General features: G+C 39.9%; 1 protein-coding gene across 2 annotated transcripts in view; it reads left to right on the top strand.

Moving 5' to 3' along the window:
* The first annotated feature begins 1,405 nt into the window (after positions 1–1,405).
* The window catches only part of eepd1 (endonuclease/exonuclease/phosphatase family domain containing 1), a 121,488-nt gene continuing 98,545 nt past the window's right edge, over positions 1,406–24,348 (top strand). For both annotated transcript variants that reach the window (XR_007936638.1, XM_028818141.2), the window contains exon 1: positions 1,406–2,573. Coding sequence is in view for 1 of the 2 variants with exons in the window: in XM_028818141.2 (XP_028673974.1) it covers positions 1,714–2,573 (860 nt within the window). In the remaining variant the exon portion in view is untranslated. The remainder of the gene's footprint in view (positions 2,574–24,348) is intronic.

Here is a 24,348-nt window from a genome sequence, read left to right as displayed (position 1 = left end):
GTCTAGGGATGGCCCTGTTTGGATTGGCTAAAGTTTACTGCAATACTGTGCTGAAAGAAACATTCATTAAATAAATAGATATATTCAAATATCTCTCTGCATGTACTATTTACATGCAGCAGTTTAATTTGTTTGAACAATGAGAAGAAATCATTAGTTAGGCCTTTCTTACATTTACATTAACAACTTTTGCTTAAACTGCCAGCTTTGAGCAATGTAACCATTTGCCACCTCTTGCACCCTAACCCTGCTACTCGCTAGTCACTCCCTCAGGCAGCCTTTTATGCATGAAGAACCACATAAAGTGTTCCTTTTTGGGTCAGAGACTGAATGATTTTTTTTAAGCTGTGTTTTTCCAGTTTCAATTCAGTCTGTTGTGAGGACTTAGCCGCTATAGACTGCACCAGACTTTACAACCTAACACCTACAGGCACTGGGACTTAGCATCACAACCTTTTCTATAATTTTCTCTAATGACTGAAATTAAGCCATTTTCAATTGGTCATACATTGTAACAGCAGGCTACTTTTCAATCTGCATTTTTCTGATACATTATGCACTGAAACAGGCCTATTGAGCCGTGCCATTTTAATTTAACATCTGTCTATATAAAGAAAGATAGACACTATGTGATAGATAGATAGATAGATAGATAGATAGATAGATAGATAGATAGATAGATAGATAGATAGATAGATAGATAGATAGATAGATAGATGTTTGTGTTATATGAAAATCTTGTTGAAAGAGTGCTGGTCACTCTTCCTGCAGTGTGGTGGGCATTGAACTCCAGCAAAAATAACAGAAACAGAACAGGCCACTTTTTTGTTCATGGGTGAAAGGATTGTAGGTTAATACTGTTCGTAGTCACCTGGATGTCATATTTGGTTTCCTTTATGACATTTTGTTTTATCTTAACGATATTTGTTACTCTTCATGCTGGAGATAGTGCGGTTATCATTTATTTATTTATGTATGTTACACTTGCCTTATACATCGCTATTTTAAAGTGAATATTTTCCTGAATGTTTCAGTTTAATTGCACTTTGACACGTCGTGTTACAAAAATAGAATTTCCCAAAAAAGTGATAACCTACTGTGTACAGAATTCAACGCAGTGTTGTCTTGTTGCTGTACATGTCCTTAGGAAACCGGCACAATTGTGTGAACAGAACGTAAGTGAATAAATACGAGTAAATAAATATATAGAAAGCATAAAATAAAAAAAATGGAGCTGTGATCCATGCCGCCTGATTGTGTACGATATACTTATAGTCCTTTGCTGCACCGAAACGCTCCAAGTTGAACGGCGCCTTCTCTTCTCTGTTTAAATGACGTTTGCGCGACTAAAAGCCGACCACGCCCCCAAGCCACGGGCCGTGACGTCAGGTCCTAACGCTAGTCCTGCAGCAGCTGGCGGGCGGAGCTGCTCCAGAGAGCTGCTGTCAATACTTGCCTAAAGCCGTCACCCGTGCTCCAGTGGCTCACTAAGATGTAGAGTAAAATACACAGAGCTGGACAAGGTCTTCTCTGAACTGAACGGGCCAGCTGCCGCGGTGAGTGAGCGAACGAACGTAGAGGACGACGTTGTCCCGCTAGGTGAAAGTCGCGCTTTTTATGTGCAGCGCATTGCTCACACCTGTAATCCCGCCGATCATGTAGCCGTTCCACGGGCAAAGAACTCGAGCGTCAAGAGCACCCAGGTGAAGCAACATGGGAGGGAATCTGGGCTGCCACCGCTCCATCCCTAAAGACCCGACAGATCTTTGCAACAGCAAACGCAAGTTCAGCACGGCATGCAACTTCAGTAATATTCTGGTGAACCAGGAGCGCCTGAACATTAACACTGCTACGGAGGAGGAGCTGATGACCCTCCCCGGGGTGAACCGCATGGTGGCTCAAAATATAGTGGAGTATCGAGAATGCATCGGCGGCTTCAAGAAAGTGGAGGACCTGGCCCTGGTAAGCGGGGTGGGCGCTACCAAGCTGGAGCAGATTAAGCTGGAGATTTGCGTGAGCAACAGGACTGGCTCCTCCACGCAGCAGTCTCCCAGCTCGGTGCGCCGAGAGCAGAGCCCCGAGCAGCTGGCAAGTTGCAGGATCAACATCAACACGGCCACAGCAGCCCAGCTCATGAGCATCCGGGGGGTCACCGATAAAATCGCAAAGAGCATAGTGGACTACCGTCGGGAGAACGGGCCCTTTAGGAGTATCGAGGACATGGTTAAGGTGCCCTGCGTCAACTCCTCATTTCTGGATAAAATCCGCTTGCAGATCTTTGCCGAGCGCTCAAGAGCGCCGTCCACTAACACAAATGGTGGGGCGCTGCCCCTTAGCGGCAAGTCGCACCCGAGCCCCACCTCCATTAGCCTGCACAGCGAGGACTTGGACTTTCCCCCAGGAGGGCCGATTCAGATCATATCTGTGAGACCCAGCGTGGAGGTCTTCTCAGGACTCAGGGACGGCAGGTGCGTGCTGCGCCTGGCCACTTGGAACCTGCAGAGCTGCTCCACCGAGAAGGCCAACAACCCGGGAGTACGGGAGGTGGTCTGTATGAGTCTTCTGGAAAATGGGTAAGTACTCGATCCTGTTTTAAAAGTGTGCGTGAGTACATACGCTTTTCAGTCAGATATTCACTAAAACATCTAGCCATTCAGTGAGTTGTCTTACAGGTATGTTCGTTATGTTTCATGAGTTCTGTCAAGGTGTTCTTCAGTTATTTCCTCCATTGCTACCGGATGAGGTGCTTTCCGTGCGAAGTTACATCCATTTTTAGTGTGGATTCAAACCAGTATACCAAGTTTCCTTTCTAAATGGCGAAGTAGTTAGAATGACCTGTCTGCGTGAGTGAGAATATGGTGGTCCCCTGAGGTGAAGTTTAGGACAATCCAGATTTAGTATCTTCCAAGCATAATTTCCAGGATGCAGCTGCAGTACACAGTTGGACAGGTTTATTGTAGTGAATTGCTAAACTCCCTGCCAGTCCCCGTAATAGCAAGTAAGTTAATCAACTCAAACGTAAAGAACATCATACTTAAATGTATACATGTTAATTCATTTTATTTATATAGCGCCTTTCCCATGCTCAATGCACTTCTCAGAGTCTCAGAAAGAAACAGCAGGTATATGTAACAGTGGATACAAATGTTTCTGGAGTAGAACACTTAAAACAGATGAATACAGGATATGCAAAACATTAACTAGAATAAAAGACAATAAACCTGAGTATAATGCTAAATTTAATACAAAAAGAAATGCATAACAAATCACATAATTTGTAATATAACACACACACAAATTCTCCTGAGCATCTGGTCAGAGAGGTAAACTGAAAGAAGGGGCAGAGAGTTAGGGTTAAGGTAAAAGCCTTCCTGAATGGATGAGTTTTAAGTTGTTTTTTTAAAAGAATGATTGGAGTGCACTGATCTAATTAATTTAGGGTGGTCATTCCAAAGTCTGGGTGCTATACGGCTGAAGGCCCTGTCACCCGCAGAGTGCAGGTTAGTGTGGGGCACGACAAGATCGCAAGACTCGGAGGGCCTTAGTGGGCAAACAGGAGCATAGCGATGGAGCAGGTCACCGATGGAGTCCGGTGTGAGGCCATTTAAAACTTTGTAGGTTAATAATGGAATTTTACATTCAAACCTGTAAGACACCAGGAGCCAGCAGATGCGAAGCAGGATCATTGTATGACGTGCTCGCTGTTGTGGTTCATGTAAGGACTCTACCTGCAGTGTTTTGAATCAAACTGTCATTAGCATGGAGAGACTCCTTCTGGGTATGGGGCCTTGTACAGAAAATAGCAGATGCAGAAAATGAATGAATACATTTGATATGCTTAAATTTTGCAAAGCCATTGTATTTTCCTATCTTGCCCAGGGCAGTCTCATCACCTAATTAGTTACTTAACATTTCTCTAGTGAGGGTCGTGGTGGCAACCTGCCGAGTTGGAAAATCCGGATCACTTTTTCTTCAGCAAGAGTCTGCAGCCCCTCTATGGGAATTCCCAGAGTCTCCCAAGCTAGCCAAGATGCATTATACGGCCTCTCCAGCCTTTCCTGGCTCTGCCCTGGGTCTTCTCCCTGTGACTCATGCTTAGTACACTCTGGTAGGAGACACAGGGAGCATCCTAAGTATGTGTCCAAACCACTACAAAAGGCCTCGCTTGGTCTGCAGAAGAAGCAGCTCTATTCCGAGGTCCTCCCATTTGGCTGAACTTTTCGCTTTTTCATGACAAGTGGGCTTCGCGCAGGAACCTTATTTCAGTTGCCTTACACTCACAGTCTCATTCTTCAAATCACTAGCCAGTGCTTGTGATTGATCATAACTAAGAATGGAGGTGAGAACTGGGTAATCAGTTTTTGTTTTATATAGTACCATCAAGACGCAATATAAGACTCGGTTCAAATCATTCCCTGTCACTGTCTGTGTGGAGTTTTCATGTTTTTCCTGTGTTATGCGTGTTTTTTTTTCTCTGAAGTATTTTACATTTCCCTTCTTATTACCAAAGATTCTCATATTAGATTTATTGGCAACTGTAAATTAGCTCAGCAAGTGTGAGTGGGTGTGTGTGTGAGTGTAACATCTCTGGGTCTGCTTCCTGCATAGTGCTATATACTTCCAGGATGGTGATAATTCAGGGAAATGTCCCCCATCTGTGAGAAAAGAAACGGATGCACTGCTGGAAAGCAAAATGTAGAATTCAGGAGAAAAAGATGATATGACTCTGCTACTCCACTTGTATGTAAAATATATGTGAGACGTGGCACTTCAGCAGTGAGTCAGTTGCTCATGTGCTTTTGAAATTGGCAAAATGAAGGAGAGATCTGAAAGCAATGTGCAAATTTGTACCCGATTTCTGTCTGTAAGATGAACGTTGCTTATCAGCATCCAGCTGTGCTCCATAGTTGTTCTTAAAGTTTGGTTCAGCTTTTAGTGTTTACCTTTGTACAATTTTGGATGTGTCAGTAATTTGTAAGTGCTCTGTTTCACTGTTGCTGCAGTTTTCTTCTCCGACAGATTTACTAATCCGAGCCGGAGGTTTTGCTTTAATTGTGTATCCTGCACAGTTCATTTTGTCTCTGGATAGCATAGTCCAAGTGTTCTAAGAACAATTAGAAATTAGATTCTTTTATGTCTTTTTTATAGTTTGTAGCTCATTCAATTACTATCATTCAAAATTTTCTTGTAATCTCTTATTAGGCTTTTTATATTGTTTATTGAGTAATCAAAGTAAGAAGTAGTCTCAAGTAAAAATAATAATAATGTGCTGTGGTTCACACATGCAGCTAGCTAATTCCGCTGTTTCTCAACCTGTGTTTAAATCAGACGTCCTTTTGTTGTTGTTAATCGATCCTTTTGTGTAATATGACACTTTGTTACGGATCTCAAAAATTCACATTTGCATGAAACTTCCTTGTGTTTTAGTACTCATGGCCATTTATTTTTCTGCATTTAGGCCTTATCTTAAACTGTGTAAGAATCTCTCACCTTACACGTTTCCATTAAAACTAGCAGACAAGGATGCAAGTAAGGGGGAGCAAAGAGGAAGAGCTCATTCCATGTTATTTCTCTTTTCTGAGATTATGAATTGGTGAGCTTTAAAATATTTCTAAAAAAAAAAAAGAACAAAACAGCTTCAGGTGCAAAGAGGTGTGCTCATTTTTTGATATATTGGGGGGGGGGGGGGGGGGATGGGAATGTCCCAATTTCTAATGAAGAAAATATATGATATGAAATATAGACAGAAGCTCTTTTGAAAGCTGGTGTTATTTTGTTACGTTTTCATTGTCCACCTAGGGTGTGAGCACTGAACGTGTTAGAGTTTGAAAAGAAACATGGCACTTTAAATGTGTTAACAACTGCAAAGCCTTAGATCTGTTGTTAACAACTGCTGTGGTATTCCCCTAACCTTTAGAGTCCCCTTTGTAGCCCTCCATCCTACCTACATCAGCTTTATATTCTTTCAAGGAAAGTGGCAAAGGCCCTCTGACCACTGCACCCCCTACCCGTTTAGTACACTACTGACATTTCTGTCTATTTATAAACCCGACTAACACAAAGACCAGCAGCCACGGGGTTCTCCAAGGACTAAGGCTAAGGAGCATTGATTTACAACTGGTGTGTTTTGAGCATTCATTAAAAAAATGGAAAGAAATAAAAACAAAACCTTGAAAGTTAATCCAATATTGTTGAAGTTCTATAAAAAGCAAAACATTCATCAGCTTTAATTATGAAACTGAAACCTCCATTGAGTTTTTCCAGATACAGTTTGTGCTGAGTCCTCCATTGATGAATGTGTTACTATTATTATTATTATTATTATATTTATTAGTTGTTTTTTCCACTGCTTTATTGTTATACTGCGCTAAATCACATTTCATTGTAGCTTTTGTGACATTGATCCACAGAAAAAGACTCTTTAATGTAAACATGAAAATAGAACTCTGCAAAGTGATCTAAGTTAATTACAAAGTAATATGACCCACTGGTGCAGCCAGTTGATTTTAGAAGTCGCATAATCAGTTAAATGGAGATCTGCCTGTAGTCAAGGGGCTTCAAGTTTATAGAAATGGTAAATCGAAGATGCTGAGTGGGCTGAGGTGTGTGTGAGTACCCAACATTGAGCTGTCATCCACTCTCTTGGTGGGCCCGACTGATTTGCACCCACTGGGTCTTGAAAACAGATGAATGGATAAGGTTAACAGAGTAACCTGCATCTTTCCATAGGCAGCAAGCTTGAACATTTCCTTTCCTATTCTCATTCCCATTTATGTATAATACCCTGCACTCCCTTAGTGGCATTACACAAATATTTCAAGCCGTAACGTTTGTGTAAAGTGAAGGCCAGAAGAAGACATAAAAGCACAGTATGAGGTCATTGCAAATCACGCCTCTGACTGTGAAGTAGTGTCCAGTGTGAAGAAATGTTTCTCTTTTTATGGTTCTGTTGTTCCTTAAGGTGATTTTTTTAATGTGTGAATTGTTAGGAAGATTTCAGTTTATAATTATCTGAAAATTTCAAATAACTGGCACCATGCAAAAGCAGACAGGCCTTGTCCTAATGGAACTTTGCTCGAGTATTGTATACAGCACAGGTGTCAAACTCCGGTCCTGGAGGGCCGCAGTGGCTGCAGGTTTTCATTCTAACCATCTTCTTCATTAGTGACCAGTTTTTAATTCAAATTAACATCTTTTGCCATTTTTTAAATCAGCTTGACTCAGGCCCTTTAGTTGTCTCTTTTTCCTCAATTAGCAGCAAACAATAATGAGACACAAAACAAGCCGCCACATGAGCAGCTCACCTGTGCCCATCACACAATATCTGAAAATAAAGAAAGGTGAAGGTCTCCGTAAGGTTGATCTCCGAGGTCACCAAAACATTTTGACAGTGCTCTGAGAAAAACAGTTTTGGAAATGTCTGCTGTGGCAGAATGACAGCAGCAACAAATCATGATATTCAGTAATGGCTTTAATTAACAGCAAGAATTGGCTTCTCATTAAGAAACCGGTTGGAGTGAAATTGGCTGGAGTTTGACGTTCCAGTTTAGCTGGTCATCTGCTGGTCATCTGTTGGCTCGTTTCACATCTCATTTCTGTTTGGCTGCCATTTAATGAAAAAAGGAATACATTCAGAGGACTGACTCCTTAAAAACAGGGCAATTAAAATGAAGGGAAAAGAAGTTAATTAGTAGTGAAAATTGGTCACTGATTAGGAAGAGGGTTAGAATGAAAACCTGCGACCCTCCAGGCCCAGAGTTTGACACCCCTGGTATACAGTTTGTGATGACAGCTGAGTTTCCTAAGTGTGCTTACTCTACAAATTTCACTGAAAATGAGTTTTAATCTCTTACTGCTTTTGGTATATTTGTTCATTTGTAAATTTCAGTATACTTGTACTGTATATTTCGATCTATAGTATATGCGATATACAGTATAACATGCAGAATGCTCAAAATTCTTAATATTTGTGAAAAGATACACATATATACATTTCAAGAATGTTACTTTGATGCCAGGATATGCTGTTGCTTCTAGGCAGACTACAGTGAGTTAAGATGACTGATTAAATGGAAGGTTGAATTTTCACTTCCAAAGATATGTCATCCTTCTGGTTGCTTTAATGCAACAGGCAGGGCTGGTTCTACCAATAAGGGGAATTCGGCGTTTGCCTAGGGTGCAGATCATAAGGGGTTGGGGGGGGGGGGGACCCAACTGCAGGGGTTAGCTACCAGACAGTCGCTTGGCCTAGGGCGCAAAATAACCTAGCACCAACACTGGCAACAGGAAAAGGAAAAGGAGGATAAAGTTGGGAAAGGTATACTGGTTGTCCAACGTCCAGGTGCTCCTTCCACACCAGCTCACAGCTAGATGCTCCTAAATATATCATACCAGTAACGGTGCACTGCAGAATACACTTGACTTGAGCATTCCTAGCTTTCATACTCTTTCTCTGTATGTTTATAGTATTCGTTTGCTCAGAGGTTGATGCACTTGCTGCTTCCTGAGCAGCTCTTCTTTCCTTTACCCTAGTGGCCCGCTTCTTCTCTTCTTTCGTTTGCATATTTTCGTGTTAAAACTGATTAAGTCAGTGTTTGTGCTGCAATTACTTAGTACGTTTTTCTTAATTTTTCACTTAAGCTGGCACTTAAGTCTTCCATCTGCCTCAAGAATGATTTAAGATATGAAGAGGTAGGGGAAGTGACGGCGAAGGTAAGGATTGAGAACGGCGCCTGTATGCAGTCAAGAGTTGATTCTACAATAAAATAAAATAATAATAAAAAGAGGAATAACCTTGGAGGTCAATCATCACCCCGAACGTGGATAGTAGATGTCATGTAGTATATGTGTACCAAATTTCAGGTCAACAGTTCAAACAGTCTGTGAGCTACAGGTGATTTAAAATCCTGGACAGACAGACAGCCACAGTAGCGTATTATATAAGAAGAGCTTCAAAAGTAGCGCCACCATGGACGATCCCTGTGCCTGATCTTCTTTAAAAAAAAAAAAAAAAAAATCATACACCAGCTTTAATGTATAAAATCACAAAACAAGAAATGGATTCAAAGGTTTGACACACTAGGGAAGGGTGTGAATTGATTGATTGATAGTCAATTCATGGCGCCTCATGTTCTAAACATAACCTTTTTTTAAACACTTTGCATTCCTGCTTTTTGGGATCACTTAGTGTGTTTTAAAGGTCTTTGTCCCACACCCCTTGCTCTTTTTCGCCTCACAATGGTGCAGGAGGACTGCACTAATGTGGTGGTTTGTCTTCTGAGGAAACGTCTGCACATTGTATTCTTGAGACCCTTGTGTTCTCTTTCAGGTAGGGTACTTTGTCTGATCGATACCTGCATGTTGGCTGCTAGGAGTTACACACCAGTCTTATTTTATATGCAGTACTTTGTAAGGTAAAAGAGAAGCATTGAAACAACACTAGTCTTCTGAAACAGCCAGTTGGGTAAAGCTGTAAAGCATGTTTTGTGTGTTAAGTGGATCTATAGATAGCTGCTTTCCAGGTCTGTGCTTAGTAGTAGGGTGTTGTACCGTGTTAGGGGCCTTGAAAGCTTGCTTTGTATAGTTAGCCAATAACAGGTGTCATTTTGCTTGACTTCTCATTGCAGGTATGTGTTTGTAATCTCATTTGAATCAGTGAGGCATTGATGACTGTATGAGAACTCATCGTACTGCTTGTACAATACAGGGTGTGACATATGTGCACGCGCCCATGATTTATATGTTTTTTTCCTTTTTTTATTTCTAATTGTACTGTTTTCCCTCCACCTTATATTCCAAATGTTTTAAATGCAGGTAATAACTGCAATTATCAGACTTTGAGCTTTGCAGTTGAAAACTTCTTTACAGTTCAGTGCTAAAACCTTTAAGACGTGACCAACTGAGACATGACAGGTGTGATCTCTCCTAATATACTTGAAAACTTGCAGAACACCAAGAGGGGTACAACATGTGCCAAGCATGAGAATGAGGCAAGAACTTCCGTTTTTTTTTTTTTTTTTTTTGGGTCTCCCTAAGTCATGCTGTTTGAAGCGAGATTCACCAGCGCACTTCCCAGAGGCCCTGCAGGCTTTCATTCAAACCCATTTTAGAATGAAAAGTCAGTCGTTGCAGTTGCTGCATTGTGTCCAAAAGTGCTGGCTTCTAGTGCTAGTCCCCCCTTATGTTTGCGTGTAATTGTTCGTTTGAAGTTAGTAAAGTGAAAAAGAAGCAATGAAGGGCTACATGTAGTGTGTCCATCCATCCATTATCCAACCCGCTATGTCCTAACTACAGGGTCACGGGGGTCTGCTGGAGCCAATCCCAGCCAACACAGGGAGCAAGGCAGGAAACAAACCCCGGGCAGGGCACCAGTCCACCGCAGTACATGTAGTGTGTTTTAAATGTATTACCTTCATGGCACTGAATCTTAACTAGCAAGTGATGGGTCACAAATTTATAAATAACAGCAGGACTATTCAAGTGACTTACACCTTTACCAGAAATGATTGACTTCTAAATAAAAAAAATGGTTGGAATAAAAAAATTGCAGCCTTCCTCAAACTAAGTGCAACACCCAACTTTAGGGTTATGTGTCTGATTAGGAGCTAAATAAATCTGGTGGTGTTTGTTTTGTCTTGGAAGAGTAATATATTACTCTACTTTCCCCTTTTGTATTCTTTAATATGTAGCCTTTGTCAGAATGCCTCAAATCTGTTTATAAAGTATCATACCATATCTCTTCTCCCCACCTTCCCTTCTACATCTATAACCTCGGGCAATAGGCAATTAGGTGTAGTAAAAGACAAGCAGGAGTTAAGTTACAATTTTAACAATGTATTATTGATAATATTCATAAATAATAACAATATGCAAAGTACATTTGAATACTGGCAACCATACAACCTGATAAATGATGATGTGTAGTTTCAGGCGGCACACAGACTTGTTAGTTACTTAAAATGTTTCTAGTTAAGGCATCATTTGTGGTCAGCTTTCTTCAGGACAGGCCGCATGCCTGTCTCAATATGGCTGCCGAGCTGTGCTCTTCATTGTGTTGTCCTTTTCAGTTTATGGTGTGTGAGATGGTCTTTCATCAGTTTGGTAAGAGAGAGAGAGAGAGAAGGGGGTAAAGCAAGCACATTTATAGGTTTTCTGTCCAACCCCTAGAGCCAATAGGGCGTCATGGTACTTAAGGGCTTCTGATACAAGCCAATTCCAAACACCCATACTTCAGACCAATGGGGGGACAGAATACCTTTACACCTGCCCCCCAAACCATGTTTTAAGGTGAAGCTTGGCAGTTAGGCAGCCTGGCTTTCCTAAGGGACTGAGAGACTCCAGCAGAGAATCACTGGCCAAACTTGTTGGAGACACTTCCCCCAACCCTGTCGTAAAATTCACTTTCCTGACTTAGTCCTAGGGGGGTAAACATGAATGCTTCTCACTATTGTAACACTAATATTACATTGCTTTGCCTAAGTTACAAATAAAGACATACAAATTATTTATCAACATATATGCAAAATTTCACATCACAACAGTGTTGTTTGTCCAGAATTGCAGGTACAAAATTTGAAATAGATTAAGTTAAGATTTGTTAATGGCACTTTGATGTAAGCTGTCCAGCTGAAAAATATTCAGTATATACTGTAACTTTGTGCTGCACTTTTCCATGGGAGATCATGGAGGTCAAGCAATAAGTAAAGGGTGACAAAAGTAAATTTCATAAAACGTGCAGTTCTTTTGTGTTTTTCTGACAAAAATTGTTGTCCTGTATAAAGTGTATTGGAAAATAAGTTGTTTTTCCAAGGGCTCCAAAAATAAAATAATTTTACTTCTGCTGATATTTAAATGGATGGCACAACAGGTGCAGTGGTTAGCGCTGCTGCTGTTTTCCATTCAAATCTTTGTCCCAGACATTGCCTGCAGTATTTAAAGTTTTCATATCCTCTTGTGCACCTGCACACATTTAAGTGTGGATACTCTAGACTTCTTTCCAGCAACCAAATATATTGGGAGATTTATATTAGCTCGGTGTAAATGAGTCTGGGGGTCCGTGTTAATGTACACTATGATGGAGTGCTTCCCCTGTCCAGGAGCATTAATAAGGTTTCTGAAGAAAAAAACAATTAGGGGTTCTGTTTTATTTCTATTAAAGCGAATGGACTCTTGAAACTCCTCTCATAGAAAGCAGAGCATATTGCAGTAATGCTAAACAAAGTAACACCACCAAGTGTATTATACGACATTTTAGAGGCAATCATTCAGTTCATCATAGCTAATAGCTAAATTGTCCCAATATCTCAGCCAGATAGGATTTGTTGTTTAACTGAAAGAATTCCACTGAATCCACTTTATCAGCGGCTTGACAATGTCAAAGACCTGGATTAGGTCCTCTTGCAGCCTAAAGAGGTTTAAGTCCCTCAACTTGTCAGAGCTGGACATGCCCTCTCATTCACAGTTTCATGAGCTGCTTTGTCTTTTTGTGGTGTGGTGACCAGAACTGCAAACAGTCCTCCATGATAAGTCTTAATTGCCCCTTGATTTATATTGGACAATTTCTGCAATATATTGACACAGGTTATTTGCTTTGTGGCAGATGCCCAGAACACAGACAGACACACAGACTCAGAGGTCCCAAAATCACACACGTTTATTTTGTTTCTTCACTGCACACAGCACCATGCACCATAAATATCTCACAATTACTCAGTCCTTTACTCTTTCTTCTGCTGCCTCCACTCCCTCCTTCGCAAGCTCCGTCCTCTGCCTCCCTGAATGGTGTGAGGCGACCCTTTTTATAATGCACCCAGATGTGCTCCAGGTGCTCCTTGATAACCTTCCTGCAGCACTTCCTGGATGCACTCCGGTTGTACCTGGTTCCTGTTCTGGCAGTACTTCCTGGTGTGGCGGAATTGTTCGGTCCATGGCTCCGGAACCATCCAGGAGCTCCCTGGCGGTGGCCACGGCACCCTAAAGGGGTTGAGTTTCCAAGCTCTGTGGCCCCCATGCAATCCAGGGGGGCTTCCCTCTTGCGTCCCAGGGAAGATACTGCCCCTCTCTCGGTCCTTTCCTTCTCCAGGTGTCCCGGGGGGGGGGGGGCAAGGTCCCCGGTCATCTATCAGCTATTTGATTGCTTCATCATGTTACCTACATGCTCAAAACATTGTGGATTAATTGACAAATTATAGGCAGTGCATTCAAAGCTAACAGACAAACTTAATATAAGTATACAGTGTGGAAGTGAGAGTTCTGCCTTACAGAATAGCTAGAACCACTGAAATTTCTAAAGGAAGGGACTGCATTAAAAAAATTTTAAAAATATAGAGAGAAATTATTTTTTATCGTTCTAAATATGAATGTCAAGACAGATGGAAACTTACAAGTAATATGTTATATTGTTCCTTGTTTCCTGGTGTCTTCGGCTATACTTTAGTAAATTTGGTGGTCCTTTCTTATAGGATCCTGTAACTGTTTTGTTATTTATTGAATTGTAAAGGAACATAACAGGCACATTTGATTATTGCTGTGTGTACGTTTGCCTTGTGCCCAAATACGAAGGCAGATTTCAAGCTTTGATTTACTAAATTAGGTTGAAAGTGATTTGATTTAAATGAATGAGTATTGGCATTAAAGGTAACTCCCTCACCCCGCTTTTTGGTAAAGATGTCATTCCCAGATCCTTAATATCATATGGAAAGTTTCAGATAGTTATGCTTGTGTATTGCCTTTATCTCATTTCATGTTGTGTTGGTGTTAAGGAAAATGTGTTGTGCTGTTTCAGGATGTTAGTCAGCTGCTATGTGATGTTACTCTGGTAGAGTGAATTTTATTTTTTACAAATCCTTCAGTTTGTACTTTCATTTTGATGCCTATTCATGTCAATTAGTGCAAAAATAATTGCTTACTGCTTTTTTACTTCTTAATTTTAGGCTATGTTATGACAGGTTTTCGTGGTGCTCCTTTGCCTCTTACAGCCTCCAAGTCATAAATCTCAGACTTCATCCAAGCTTAATATGTACATAAGTAATGAATTAGGAGATCTTTGTATAATCACATTCTCATGAGGAGTCTGCACATACAGTACATGTAGTCCGTCAAGGAGGAAAAACCACAGCGTCTCCTAAATCCAAGCACGGATAACAGGTTAACGTTTCATGCCATCAGTAAGTAATAAGCTGTCAGTGAAGTGAGACCGATAATCAGAATCAGAATATCTTTGTTGTCATTGTAACAAATACAACAAAATTAGGTGCAGTCCCTGCGGTGTCAAAATATAAATACAGTAAATATAATTACAAAAGGATAAGAAAGGATAAGAAGAAATAAGGTAGAACACAAACATTCAAATAAGACCTTAATTGCACAAGATGTCATCTATTGCACTGCTGCATTGGAGGTGATTAGGTGACATTCAGTGCCCTAATAGCACCAGGTATTGAGCAGTCCTGGAACACTGACGATTTTATACTGTATACATGTACTGTATATATATATATATATATATATATTTTATACTCTGCGGTGGGCTGGCGCCCTGCCCGGGGTTTGTTTCCTGCCTTGTGCCCTGTGTTGGCTGGGATTGGCTCCCACCCCCGTGACCCTATAGTTAGGATATAGCGGGTTGGATTATGGATGGATGGATATATTTTATACTGTATATATACAGGTATATATTTTGACTGGGTAGGAAGGACCACCTGGAAATTCTCGAGGAGGAGTCTGTAGCTGCATCTATATCACTATGTTTCCATTTAAAAAAAAAAAAAAAAAAAGTGTTTCCAAACCACACTTTCACATCTTTTGCAAAAGTCTCTCCATCCACAGTTAAACGACTGAAAACACATGTGACATAAACATTCGCCTGCACTCTGTATGCACACATTGGCAGAGAAATCCTTGCAGGAGTGATAACACTGTCGGCCGTAGTATTTAACACAAAACTGTAGCAACTGGTAAATTATTTGCCTTTTGCACATGTATGCAGCGGGTCCTCCCTGCGTGGAGTTTGCATGTTCTCCCTGTGTCTGCGTGGGTTTCCTCCGGGCGCTCCGGTTTCCTCCCACAGTCCAAAGACGTGCAGGTTAGGTGGATTGGCGATTCTAAATTGGCCCTAGTGTGTGCTTGGTGTGTGGGTGTGTTTGTGTGTGTCCTGCGGTGGGTTGGCACCCTGCCCAGGATTGGTTCCCTGCCTTGTGCCCTGTGTGACCCTGTGTTCGGATTCAGCGGGTTGGAAAATGGATGGATGGATGGACATGTATGCAGCATTCAAACTGTACAAAACACAATTTAGATGCCTACAGGTAAGCAACACAACACACACCATGGAAAGTCTTCAACACCCACTCTGTTTCAATAGGGTTTTTTTTATTCCGTGAAGGATAACCAGTTAGGTATTGAGATGTTATAAAGAGCAGGACCCAATCCAGAAAGGGCAACATAGTAAGCATGAACCAATCAGATTGTGTTAGGTAATGAGATGTTATAAAGAGCAGGACCCAATCCGGAAAGGGCAACATAGTAAGCATGAACAAATCAGAATGTGTTTTTGCCCATCCACACTAAAACCCTAAGCTGGTGTTTTCAGAAGTATACAACTCTGGAGGGAGTTTTCAGGAGTATTTGTTTCCGTGGGTTGCAAAATGCTGGAGTAGTGTGGACAAAAGGTATAAATGGAGACTAATATCTGCGTTTTTTTTTTTTTATGAAAACATAGTGGTGTGGACAGGGCCAAAGATAACCAGGCAGTGCAGTGCAGTGGTTAAGGCTTTGGACTCCAAACCCTGAGGTTGTGGCTTCAAATCCTGCTGCTGACGCTGTGTGACCCTGAACAAGTCCCTTCACCCACCTGTGCTCCAATTGGAAAAAGAAAAGAAATATAACAAATGTTGTAAGTCACTTTTGATAAAGGCGTCAGCCAAATAAATAAATAAATGTAAGCAACCTCTTCCTTCACAGAGACCATACAATCCTGTAGGTGCATATTGTTCCTGTTTAAATATATTATTTAACAATAATACTGAACAAGTAGTAAACTAGCTAACAGAAAAGCAGATTTCAGTAATTCGTATGCGTACTAATCAGACAGAACTGTTATAATTTATTTATTAATAATGTTGGATTGAATTAATCTAAATTTGTGTATAAACACACTTAAATACCCTCCCTAAACTCTTCACAAAACCTAAAACTCATACTTTTTATATTTCTGACTTAATGGTAAACAAATTCAGTCCACCTTTCTGAACATTCACAGTTCAATCCCATTAAAATAACTGATTACCAGGACAGCTGCAGCTCACAATTTTTTGTTTTTTCTTATGCGTCTTACAGTTGCCAGTTTGGCCAAACTCTCCACTCAGTTGTGACCTCTTAAGATTTCTCTTTGGGACAGCCATTTGTAACCTTAACCCCATTTAACAGTTTGAGTAGGTGAATGGACAGACATTCAATTTTTAAAATAGGACAAATGGAGCTTTTATTTGTTTGCTATGCTTCATTGTTGCTCCTTTGCACATATAAACTGCACCTTTATGTGCGTAGGTTTAATGGCTGCTAAGGGTACATATTAATAGAAAATGTAAAATTGGCACACTGCAGTTAACGAGAAAACATAGCTGCTTAAATTCTCACTAGACTTGATTTTATTTTAGAAGAAGTAAGTGGACAGCACTGGGGAGCTTTGGTAAAATGAATGGTCTGTTCTCGTCTAGATTGTTGTAGTGATAAATCCACGATAAATGCAAGTTAGATGTGTTATCATCAGTTTTATAGTTTTAAACTACTAGCTGACTGAATTGAAGCAGGGTTATGGAAAAAAAAAATGAAACTCAAATTACAACATGGAAAATGTTGTATGTAATAAAAATCACTGTCTTTTGGTCTGCAATTGGCATTGATCTTCTTTATAAGCAATGGTTTCAGTTTTGTGTGGTTACTGTTTTTCTGCCTCGTCATGCATAGCTTAGAGTAGACTAACAATACTAAACCATGCTATGTTAGCCCTTAATAATACTTTAACATGCTAATGTCTCATTTTTAATTTCTCTTTCCCCATATCACCAATAAAAGTCATTTAATTGAGTAGCTTGGTAGGATGAACTTCTTAATTTCTACTTAATAATAATAATAATAATTCATTTCATTTATATAGCGCTTTTCTCAGTACTCAAAGCGCTATCCACACAGGGAGGAACCGGGAAGCGAACCCACAATCTTCCACAGTCTCCTTACTGCAAAGCAGCAGCACTACCACTGCACCACCTGTGAGGACTTCCACTGGCTTAATTTATGTCTTATTTCTAAAAAGGGTTTAAGCTAAGTCTAAAGTACCTGAAAAGTGGACGTGCCAGTGTGGAACCCAAATGCCAGGCAAATTATGTTTTCCTCTAAAAGAGGCAGGCAAAGCACGGCTCCTTTTGCCAGGTTTTGCCAGTGTGCTACAATACATTCACCTAAACTGCTTGATAGCTCTCCATGCTTACCAGGATATTTTTTGATATACAAAAAAGTAAAATGACACTTACAATCCAACACAAAACAGGTTCAATTAGAAAGAGTTAGCAATTTTGTTAGCATAATAAACACTTGGATTTCCAATTTGAAATCAGATTGCACTTTATTAAGTTAAGTATTTCAGGAAATGCTATCTGCACCCTGTCTTTTAATTCTATTAAATAACCTACTTACTCAGATTAACGGCTAGAATGATTATGTTATTATGTAACTGACAATCACAAGCAGCATACATCTGAATCTGTTGCTGTTCACACTGAAGATAAGTCTCGTCTGTAGGCTGTGTTTCTGAATCCATGCAGATTGTGCTGATAATTTTTTTTTCTTTAGCAGCTCTGAGAAATAATGTACATGTTCATAGAACTTACTTATTATTCAGGAGAAGGAACATAAATATCTTTAGTTACTTTCTTGGTTACTGGGTAACTATTGAGCACCTTATTTTTAAACACACAGATGCCTTTCTCCTTGAGTGGTTTTGTTGTCTACAATAAAATACAGAAGAAAGAAACAGTATGATCAGACATATTCACAGTAAAACAAGGTTGATGAATATAAATCAATTGCTTCAAATGTTAATCAACCAGTTTTCATTTTCTAGCACCATTCATAATAATGACATCTTTAGTAGCTTAATAGCACATGTACAATTTTATCCAAGTACTTGGAGTCCATGCAGGTGAGGTAGGTTAACAGGAAGTATAGGGAAGTGGGATTTGTACTTGCAAACATGTGGTTCAAAATCCAGCTACTTAGCATACTAAACTATGCTTTCTCACATTGACATGATCCATGGCTTATTATTTGATCGTGTTTTCATTGTCAAACATTTTTGTAGTATACAGTAGGCTGTTGTTCTGTGGTACTGATGTGGCCTTTTCTTGAATTTCTGTTTTTGCTGTAGCCACCATCTTAGGAAATCTGCAGTGACTACCAGCATCTGAAAATTATGTTGCTTATCTTCTGCATATTTTAGTAGGCAGGCACTGCATTTATCTAAATTTGAGCTGCACCACATCCAGGTAGCTTTTTTCTGTTAGTATTGTAATAATGCTTAATACTTTGTTAGTTAGTTTATTCAAGATGTTACTATAAAATTTTGGATTCAAACGTTTTCCTTAAAATTTGCTTGGACCTGCTGCATAATGAGGCAGGAAACTCATACCTGAATGGAAACAACAACAAAAAAAAAAAACACTGCATAGTTGGACTAAACAGACTATTTCAAAAGTCACTGCATTTAGCCTTACTTTTAATAGTATTTGAATTTACAGTGCATGGTACTGCCTGGATTTGAATCCCTGCCTATTAATTGCCTGTGTGGAATTTGTTTCTCCCAGAGCCTTCATGGGTTTTTCCTCTGGCAACTGTCATTTTTCCTGACACCTCCAAAAGGTGCATGCATGTTAAGTTAATTGGTGTCCATAAACTGGCCTGTTTTGATCCATTGTGGGTATTGTGGCTGTGTCTAATGGAGTATGTGTATTTATGTGTATATAGTATATAGATATATATTATTAGAACACTCTAGACAAGAACAGGCCATTCAGCCCAACAAAGCTTGCCAGTCCTATCCACTTATTTCTTCCAAAAAAACATCAAGTCGAGTTTTGAAAGTCCCCAATGTCTTACTGTCTACCACACTACTTGGTAGCTTATTCCAAGTGTCTGTCGTTCTTTGAGTAAAGATAAAATTACTAATGTTTGTTACGAAATTTACCCTAAGTTTCCAGCTTTGTCCCCGTGTTCTTGATGAACTCATTTTAAAATAACAGTCTCAATCCACTGGACTAATTCCCTTCATAATTTGAAACACTTCAATCATGTCACCTCTTAATCTTCTTTTGCTTAAACTGTAAAAGCTCAGCTCTTTTAATCTTTCCTCATAATTCATCCCTAGTAGCCCTGGAATCAGTCTAGTCGCTCTTCCCTGGACCTTTTCTAGTGCTGCTATGTCCTTTTTGTAGCCTGGAGACCAAAACTGCACACAGTAGTCAAGGTGAGGCCTCACCAGTGCATTATAAAGGTTGCACATAACCTCCTTGGACTTGTACTCCACACATCCTGCTATATAACTTAACATTCTGTTAGCCTTCTTAATGGTTTCTGAACACTGTCAGGAAGTCGATAGCTTAGAGTCCACTATGACTCCTAAATCCTACTCATAAGGTGTACTCTCAATTTTCTGACCGCCCATTGTGTATTCAAACCTAACATGTTTACTTCCTGTGTGTAATACTTTACATTTACTGACATTAAATTTTATCTGCCACAAATCTGCCCAAACCTGTATGCTATCCAAGTCCTTCTGTAATGATATAACGGATTCCAAATTATCTGCTAATCCACCTATCTTGGTGTCATCTGCAAACTTAAACCATCTTGTTACTTATATTCCTATCTAAATCATTTATATATATTAAAAATAGAAGCGGCCCTAGCACTGACCCCTATGAAACACCACTCTTAACATCGACCAGTTCTGATGAGGTTCCTCGCACCATCACCCTCTGCTCTAGTGTCTGAGCCAATTCTGCACCCATCTAAAAACATCACCCTGAACTCCCACTTCTTTTAATTTGATGCCCAACCTCTCATGTGGCACCTTATCAAATGCTTTCTGAAAGTCCAGATAAATAATATCCTATGCTCTACTTTGATCGTATCCTTTTGTTGCCTCCTCATAGAATTCCAGCATGTTAGAAAAACACGACCTCCCACTTCTGAACCCATGCTCAGAATAACTCCTGTCCTTACCAGGTGTTGCTCAATCTTATCCTTAATAATTCCTTCCATTAATTTTCCTGTGATGCATGTTAAGCTTACTGGCCTATAGTTGCTTGGATCTGCCCTGTCACCCTTTTTATATAATGGGATGATATTTGCCATTTTCCAGTCCTTCGGAATCTCTCCAGGGTGCAGTGACTTCCTAAAAATATGTGTCAAGGGTTTATATATGTACTTGCTAGCCTCCTTAAGAACTCAAGGGTAAATATTATCTGGTCCTGGTGATTTTTTTGATTTCAGCTTATTTAATCTGAGTAGCACTTCTCCCTCTACAATTTCCAAATCCCTCAGTACCTCCTTAGTAGTCCCTGTTACCTCTAGGAAGTTATCCACTTGCTCACTTGTAAACACCTCAGAAAAATGTAAGTTTAGGGCATCCGTTATTTCACTGTCTGTATCTTTTAATTCCTCTTTACTATTTCTGATGCACTTGACCTCCTCCTTGACTGTTCTTTTACTACTAAAATACTGAAAGAATCTCTTAGGGTCGTCTTTCGCCTTATCTGCTATATTCCTTTCCAACTGTTTTTTAGCCTCCCTGATATCCTTCTTAATGGTTGCCCTCATGTTCTCATACGCTCTATGATTCACTTTGCAGTCATTAGTCTTATATGCCTTATAAAGCAGTTTTTTCCTTTACAACTTCTTTTTTAAATCTTTATTAATCCACCGTGGAGTTCTTTTTAGTTTCCTATTAATTCCAAATTTAGGTATGTATCTGTCCTGCATTACATGTAAAACATTTTTAAACCTGTTCCACTGCCCCTCAACTGTCTCCACACTTGAAAGCTTATCCCAGTGTATCCTACTTAGACATTGTCGCATCTGCTCAAAATTAACCCTACCAAAGTTAAACTTAACAATTTTAGTCTTTGCATCTATACTCTTACAAAATACTGAGAATTGTATTACATTATGGTCACGTGACCCTAGTGGTTCAATCACCTCTACACCATCAATTCTATCCTGATTATTACAAAATACTAAATCCAGACAGGCTTCACCCCTTGTTGGTGCTTTAACATGCTGTGTTAGAAAACAGTTACTGATTACTTCTAAGAACTCCTGCTCTTGTGCTCCTCCATCTGCAAGGTTATCCCAGTTAATATTTGGATAATTAAAGTCCCCCATGACTATAATATGTCCCTCTAAACTTGCCTTTTTGATGTTACTATAAAGATGTGTGTTGAAATTACTGTCTGAATTGGGTGGTCTATAACACACTCCTAAAATAAGACCTCTTTCCCTAAAATTTTCCAGGCGAAGCCACATGTCCTCACTAAGATGGGGCTCATCATCCAATTGAAGAGGACTTACATTTAAATCCTGTTTGGCATAAACAGCAACCCCACCTCCTTTTCTGTTCTGTCTATCCTTCCTAAAAAATGTGTATCCCTCTATGTTACACTCATCCCCATCTTTGTTATTTAGCCAGGTTTCCGTTATTGCTATAATATCATAATTATGCTCTGCTACATACAACTCCAACTCACTTATTTTTGATACGTCAAGCATTAAGGCAAGCTATTTTTAATGTATTACTCCTTCTACATTTAAATGTTTGCTTAGAATTTACATTAATGTGCATTTTTATTTCGACACCATTGTTTGTTCTTCCATGTATAGATCTAAACCTGGCCTGTCCTAAACTCCCCCCAACCCCCCCCCCCCCCCCCCCCCCCCCCCCCCGGCCCTAGTTTAAACAATCCTCGACTGGTCTACACATACGCCTCCCCAATACATTGGTGCCCCTCCAGTTCAGATGTAACCCGTCACGGCGGAATGTAGTACCTGTCAAATAATGCATATTTGGGGCTCGAACTTCAAACATCAAGGCGGAACACATGTTGTGTACTCTTTGTATTATTTCACAGGTACTCTGTGAAATATATATAATGATGGCTATATACTATATATATAATATTCTATTGGTAAAGTGCTTTGTCAAATGTGCCCTTTGAGGGGTGCTTTATAAAATAAATATTGATTAACCTTTCGGGCGATAGCATGTGGGCACAAACAGGAGAAACAGAAGTTGTGTTGCCCATTCCAGGGTAAGGTCTTGCAGGGTCATCATTATATTATAAAGGAATGTGCTATTGTGATATTTCCTTCCAAACTAAGGTTTACAGGGAGTAGCAGCAAGCTTTAAAGCCGCATAATGGCAGAGTTACGCTTCAGCATATTGTCAGGAGGAGCACCCAAACAAAGGCTTGCCCTGTGGTAGAAAGAGATCGGGATCTTCTTTGAATTAAGTGCTTTGAGCATGGAAACAGTGCAATGTAAATAAAATGCATTCTGATTTAAAAGGCTGTAGGTTCCAAAAATCAAAGTCACCACGAGTCTACATCCAAAGATCTTGCCCAGCTCCAACTTAAAAGATAGGCCTACAGCTTGTACATGCCCCAAAAAATGGGACAAGGCTTTTAAATAGCAAAATATTAAAAATGTTTGCAAAAGGAGGAGAGGAACACTGTTAAAAACTCTGGTCCAAGTATAAACAAAGATCCTTTAATGTTTTTAAAAGATTTTTTACATAGATTCAAAAGGATTTAAAAAAAAAAAGTATACAGTGATCCCTCGCTATATCGCGCTTCGCCTTTCGCGGCTTCACTCTATCACGGATTTTATATGTAAGCATATTTAAATATATATCGTGGATTTTTTGCTGGTTCGCGGATTTCTGCGGACAATAGGTCTTTTAATTTCTGGTACATGCTTCCTCAGTTGGTTTGCCCAGTTGATTTCATACAAGGGACGCTATTGGCAGATGGCTGAGAAGCTACCCAACTTACTTTTCTTTCTCTCGCGCTGACTATCTGTGATCCTGACGTAGGGGGTGTGAGCAGGGGGGCTGTTCGCACACCTAGACGATACGGACGCTCGTCTAAAAATGCTGAAAGATTATCTTCACGTTGCTACCTTCTGTGTGCAGCTTTTAAGTATGCTGCATGGTGCTTCGCATACTTAAAAGCTCAAAGGGCACGTATTGATTTTTGACTTTGTTTCTCTCTCTCTCTCTCTCTCTCTCTCTCTCTCTCTCTCTCCCTGCTCCTGACGGAGGGGGTGTGAGCTGCCGCCTTCAACAGCTTTGTACCGGCGGTGCTTCGCATACTTAAGAGCCAAACAGCCCTATTGATTTGTTTGCTTTACTCTCTGTTTCCTTTGAAGAGGAAGATATGTTTGCATTCTTTTAATTGTGAGATGGAACTGTCATCTCTGTCTTGTCATGGAGCACAGTTTAAACTTTTGAAAAAGAGACAAATGTTTGTTTGTAGTGTTTGAATAACGTTCCTGTCTCTCTACAACCTCCTGTGTTTCTGCGCAAATCTGTGACCCAAGCATGACAATATAAAAATAACCATATAAACATATGGTTTCTACTTCGCGGATTTTCTTATTTCGCGGGTGGCTCTGGAACGCAACCCCCGCGATGGAGGAGGGATTACTGTACAAGAAAAGGAAGGCAGGAACAAAAAGTAAAAATCTAAAAGTAAACAAATCTAATTAAACACGTTCCCGAAATAGTACTTTTAATTGGCGGCAAGGGGTCAGAGCCAGTATATGCAACATCATACAGAATCACAAACCAAATGACAGAAATCAAAAGCAATTTCTTCTTATATACTGCAAGGAGGCTGTCCCACCTCTCTAGGCTCAACATGTAGGAGACAGGGCAGAGAACAAAAACATACATTAGTAACATGACCCTAAATAGCGAATAATTAAAATACAGTAACATATTCAATAAAAAAACTTATAACTGAAAATGCAAAACAACATGTAAAAGATGACAAAAATATCAAACAGAGAAAATATACGAGAGCTGACTAAAACATAATAGAAAGGGTCAAATGAGGTTATATCCTTGAAACAATATTCATTATCTGACTGATAGAAAATATTTTACTGAGAGATGATAACCTAAATGTGTGTTGTACCAACGCTAGCATGAAAACAAAAGTAAACAAGAGTTATGAAGTGTGTGGTTAGGTTGTCTGAGTAGCAGTGATACACACCAAGGCATGGCACATGACATTCAAGTTT

This window comes from Erpetoichthys calabaricus, chromosome 13, assembly GCF_900747795.2.
Source record: "Erpetoichthys calabaricus chromosome 13, fErpCal1.3, whole genome shotgun sequence".
Lineage (NCBI taxonomy): Eukaryota > Metazoa > Chordata > Cladistia > Polypteriformes > Polypteridae > Erpetoichthys > Erpetoichthys calabaricus.
This window is presented reverse-complemented; position numbering and strand designations above follow the sequence as displayed.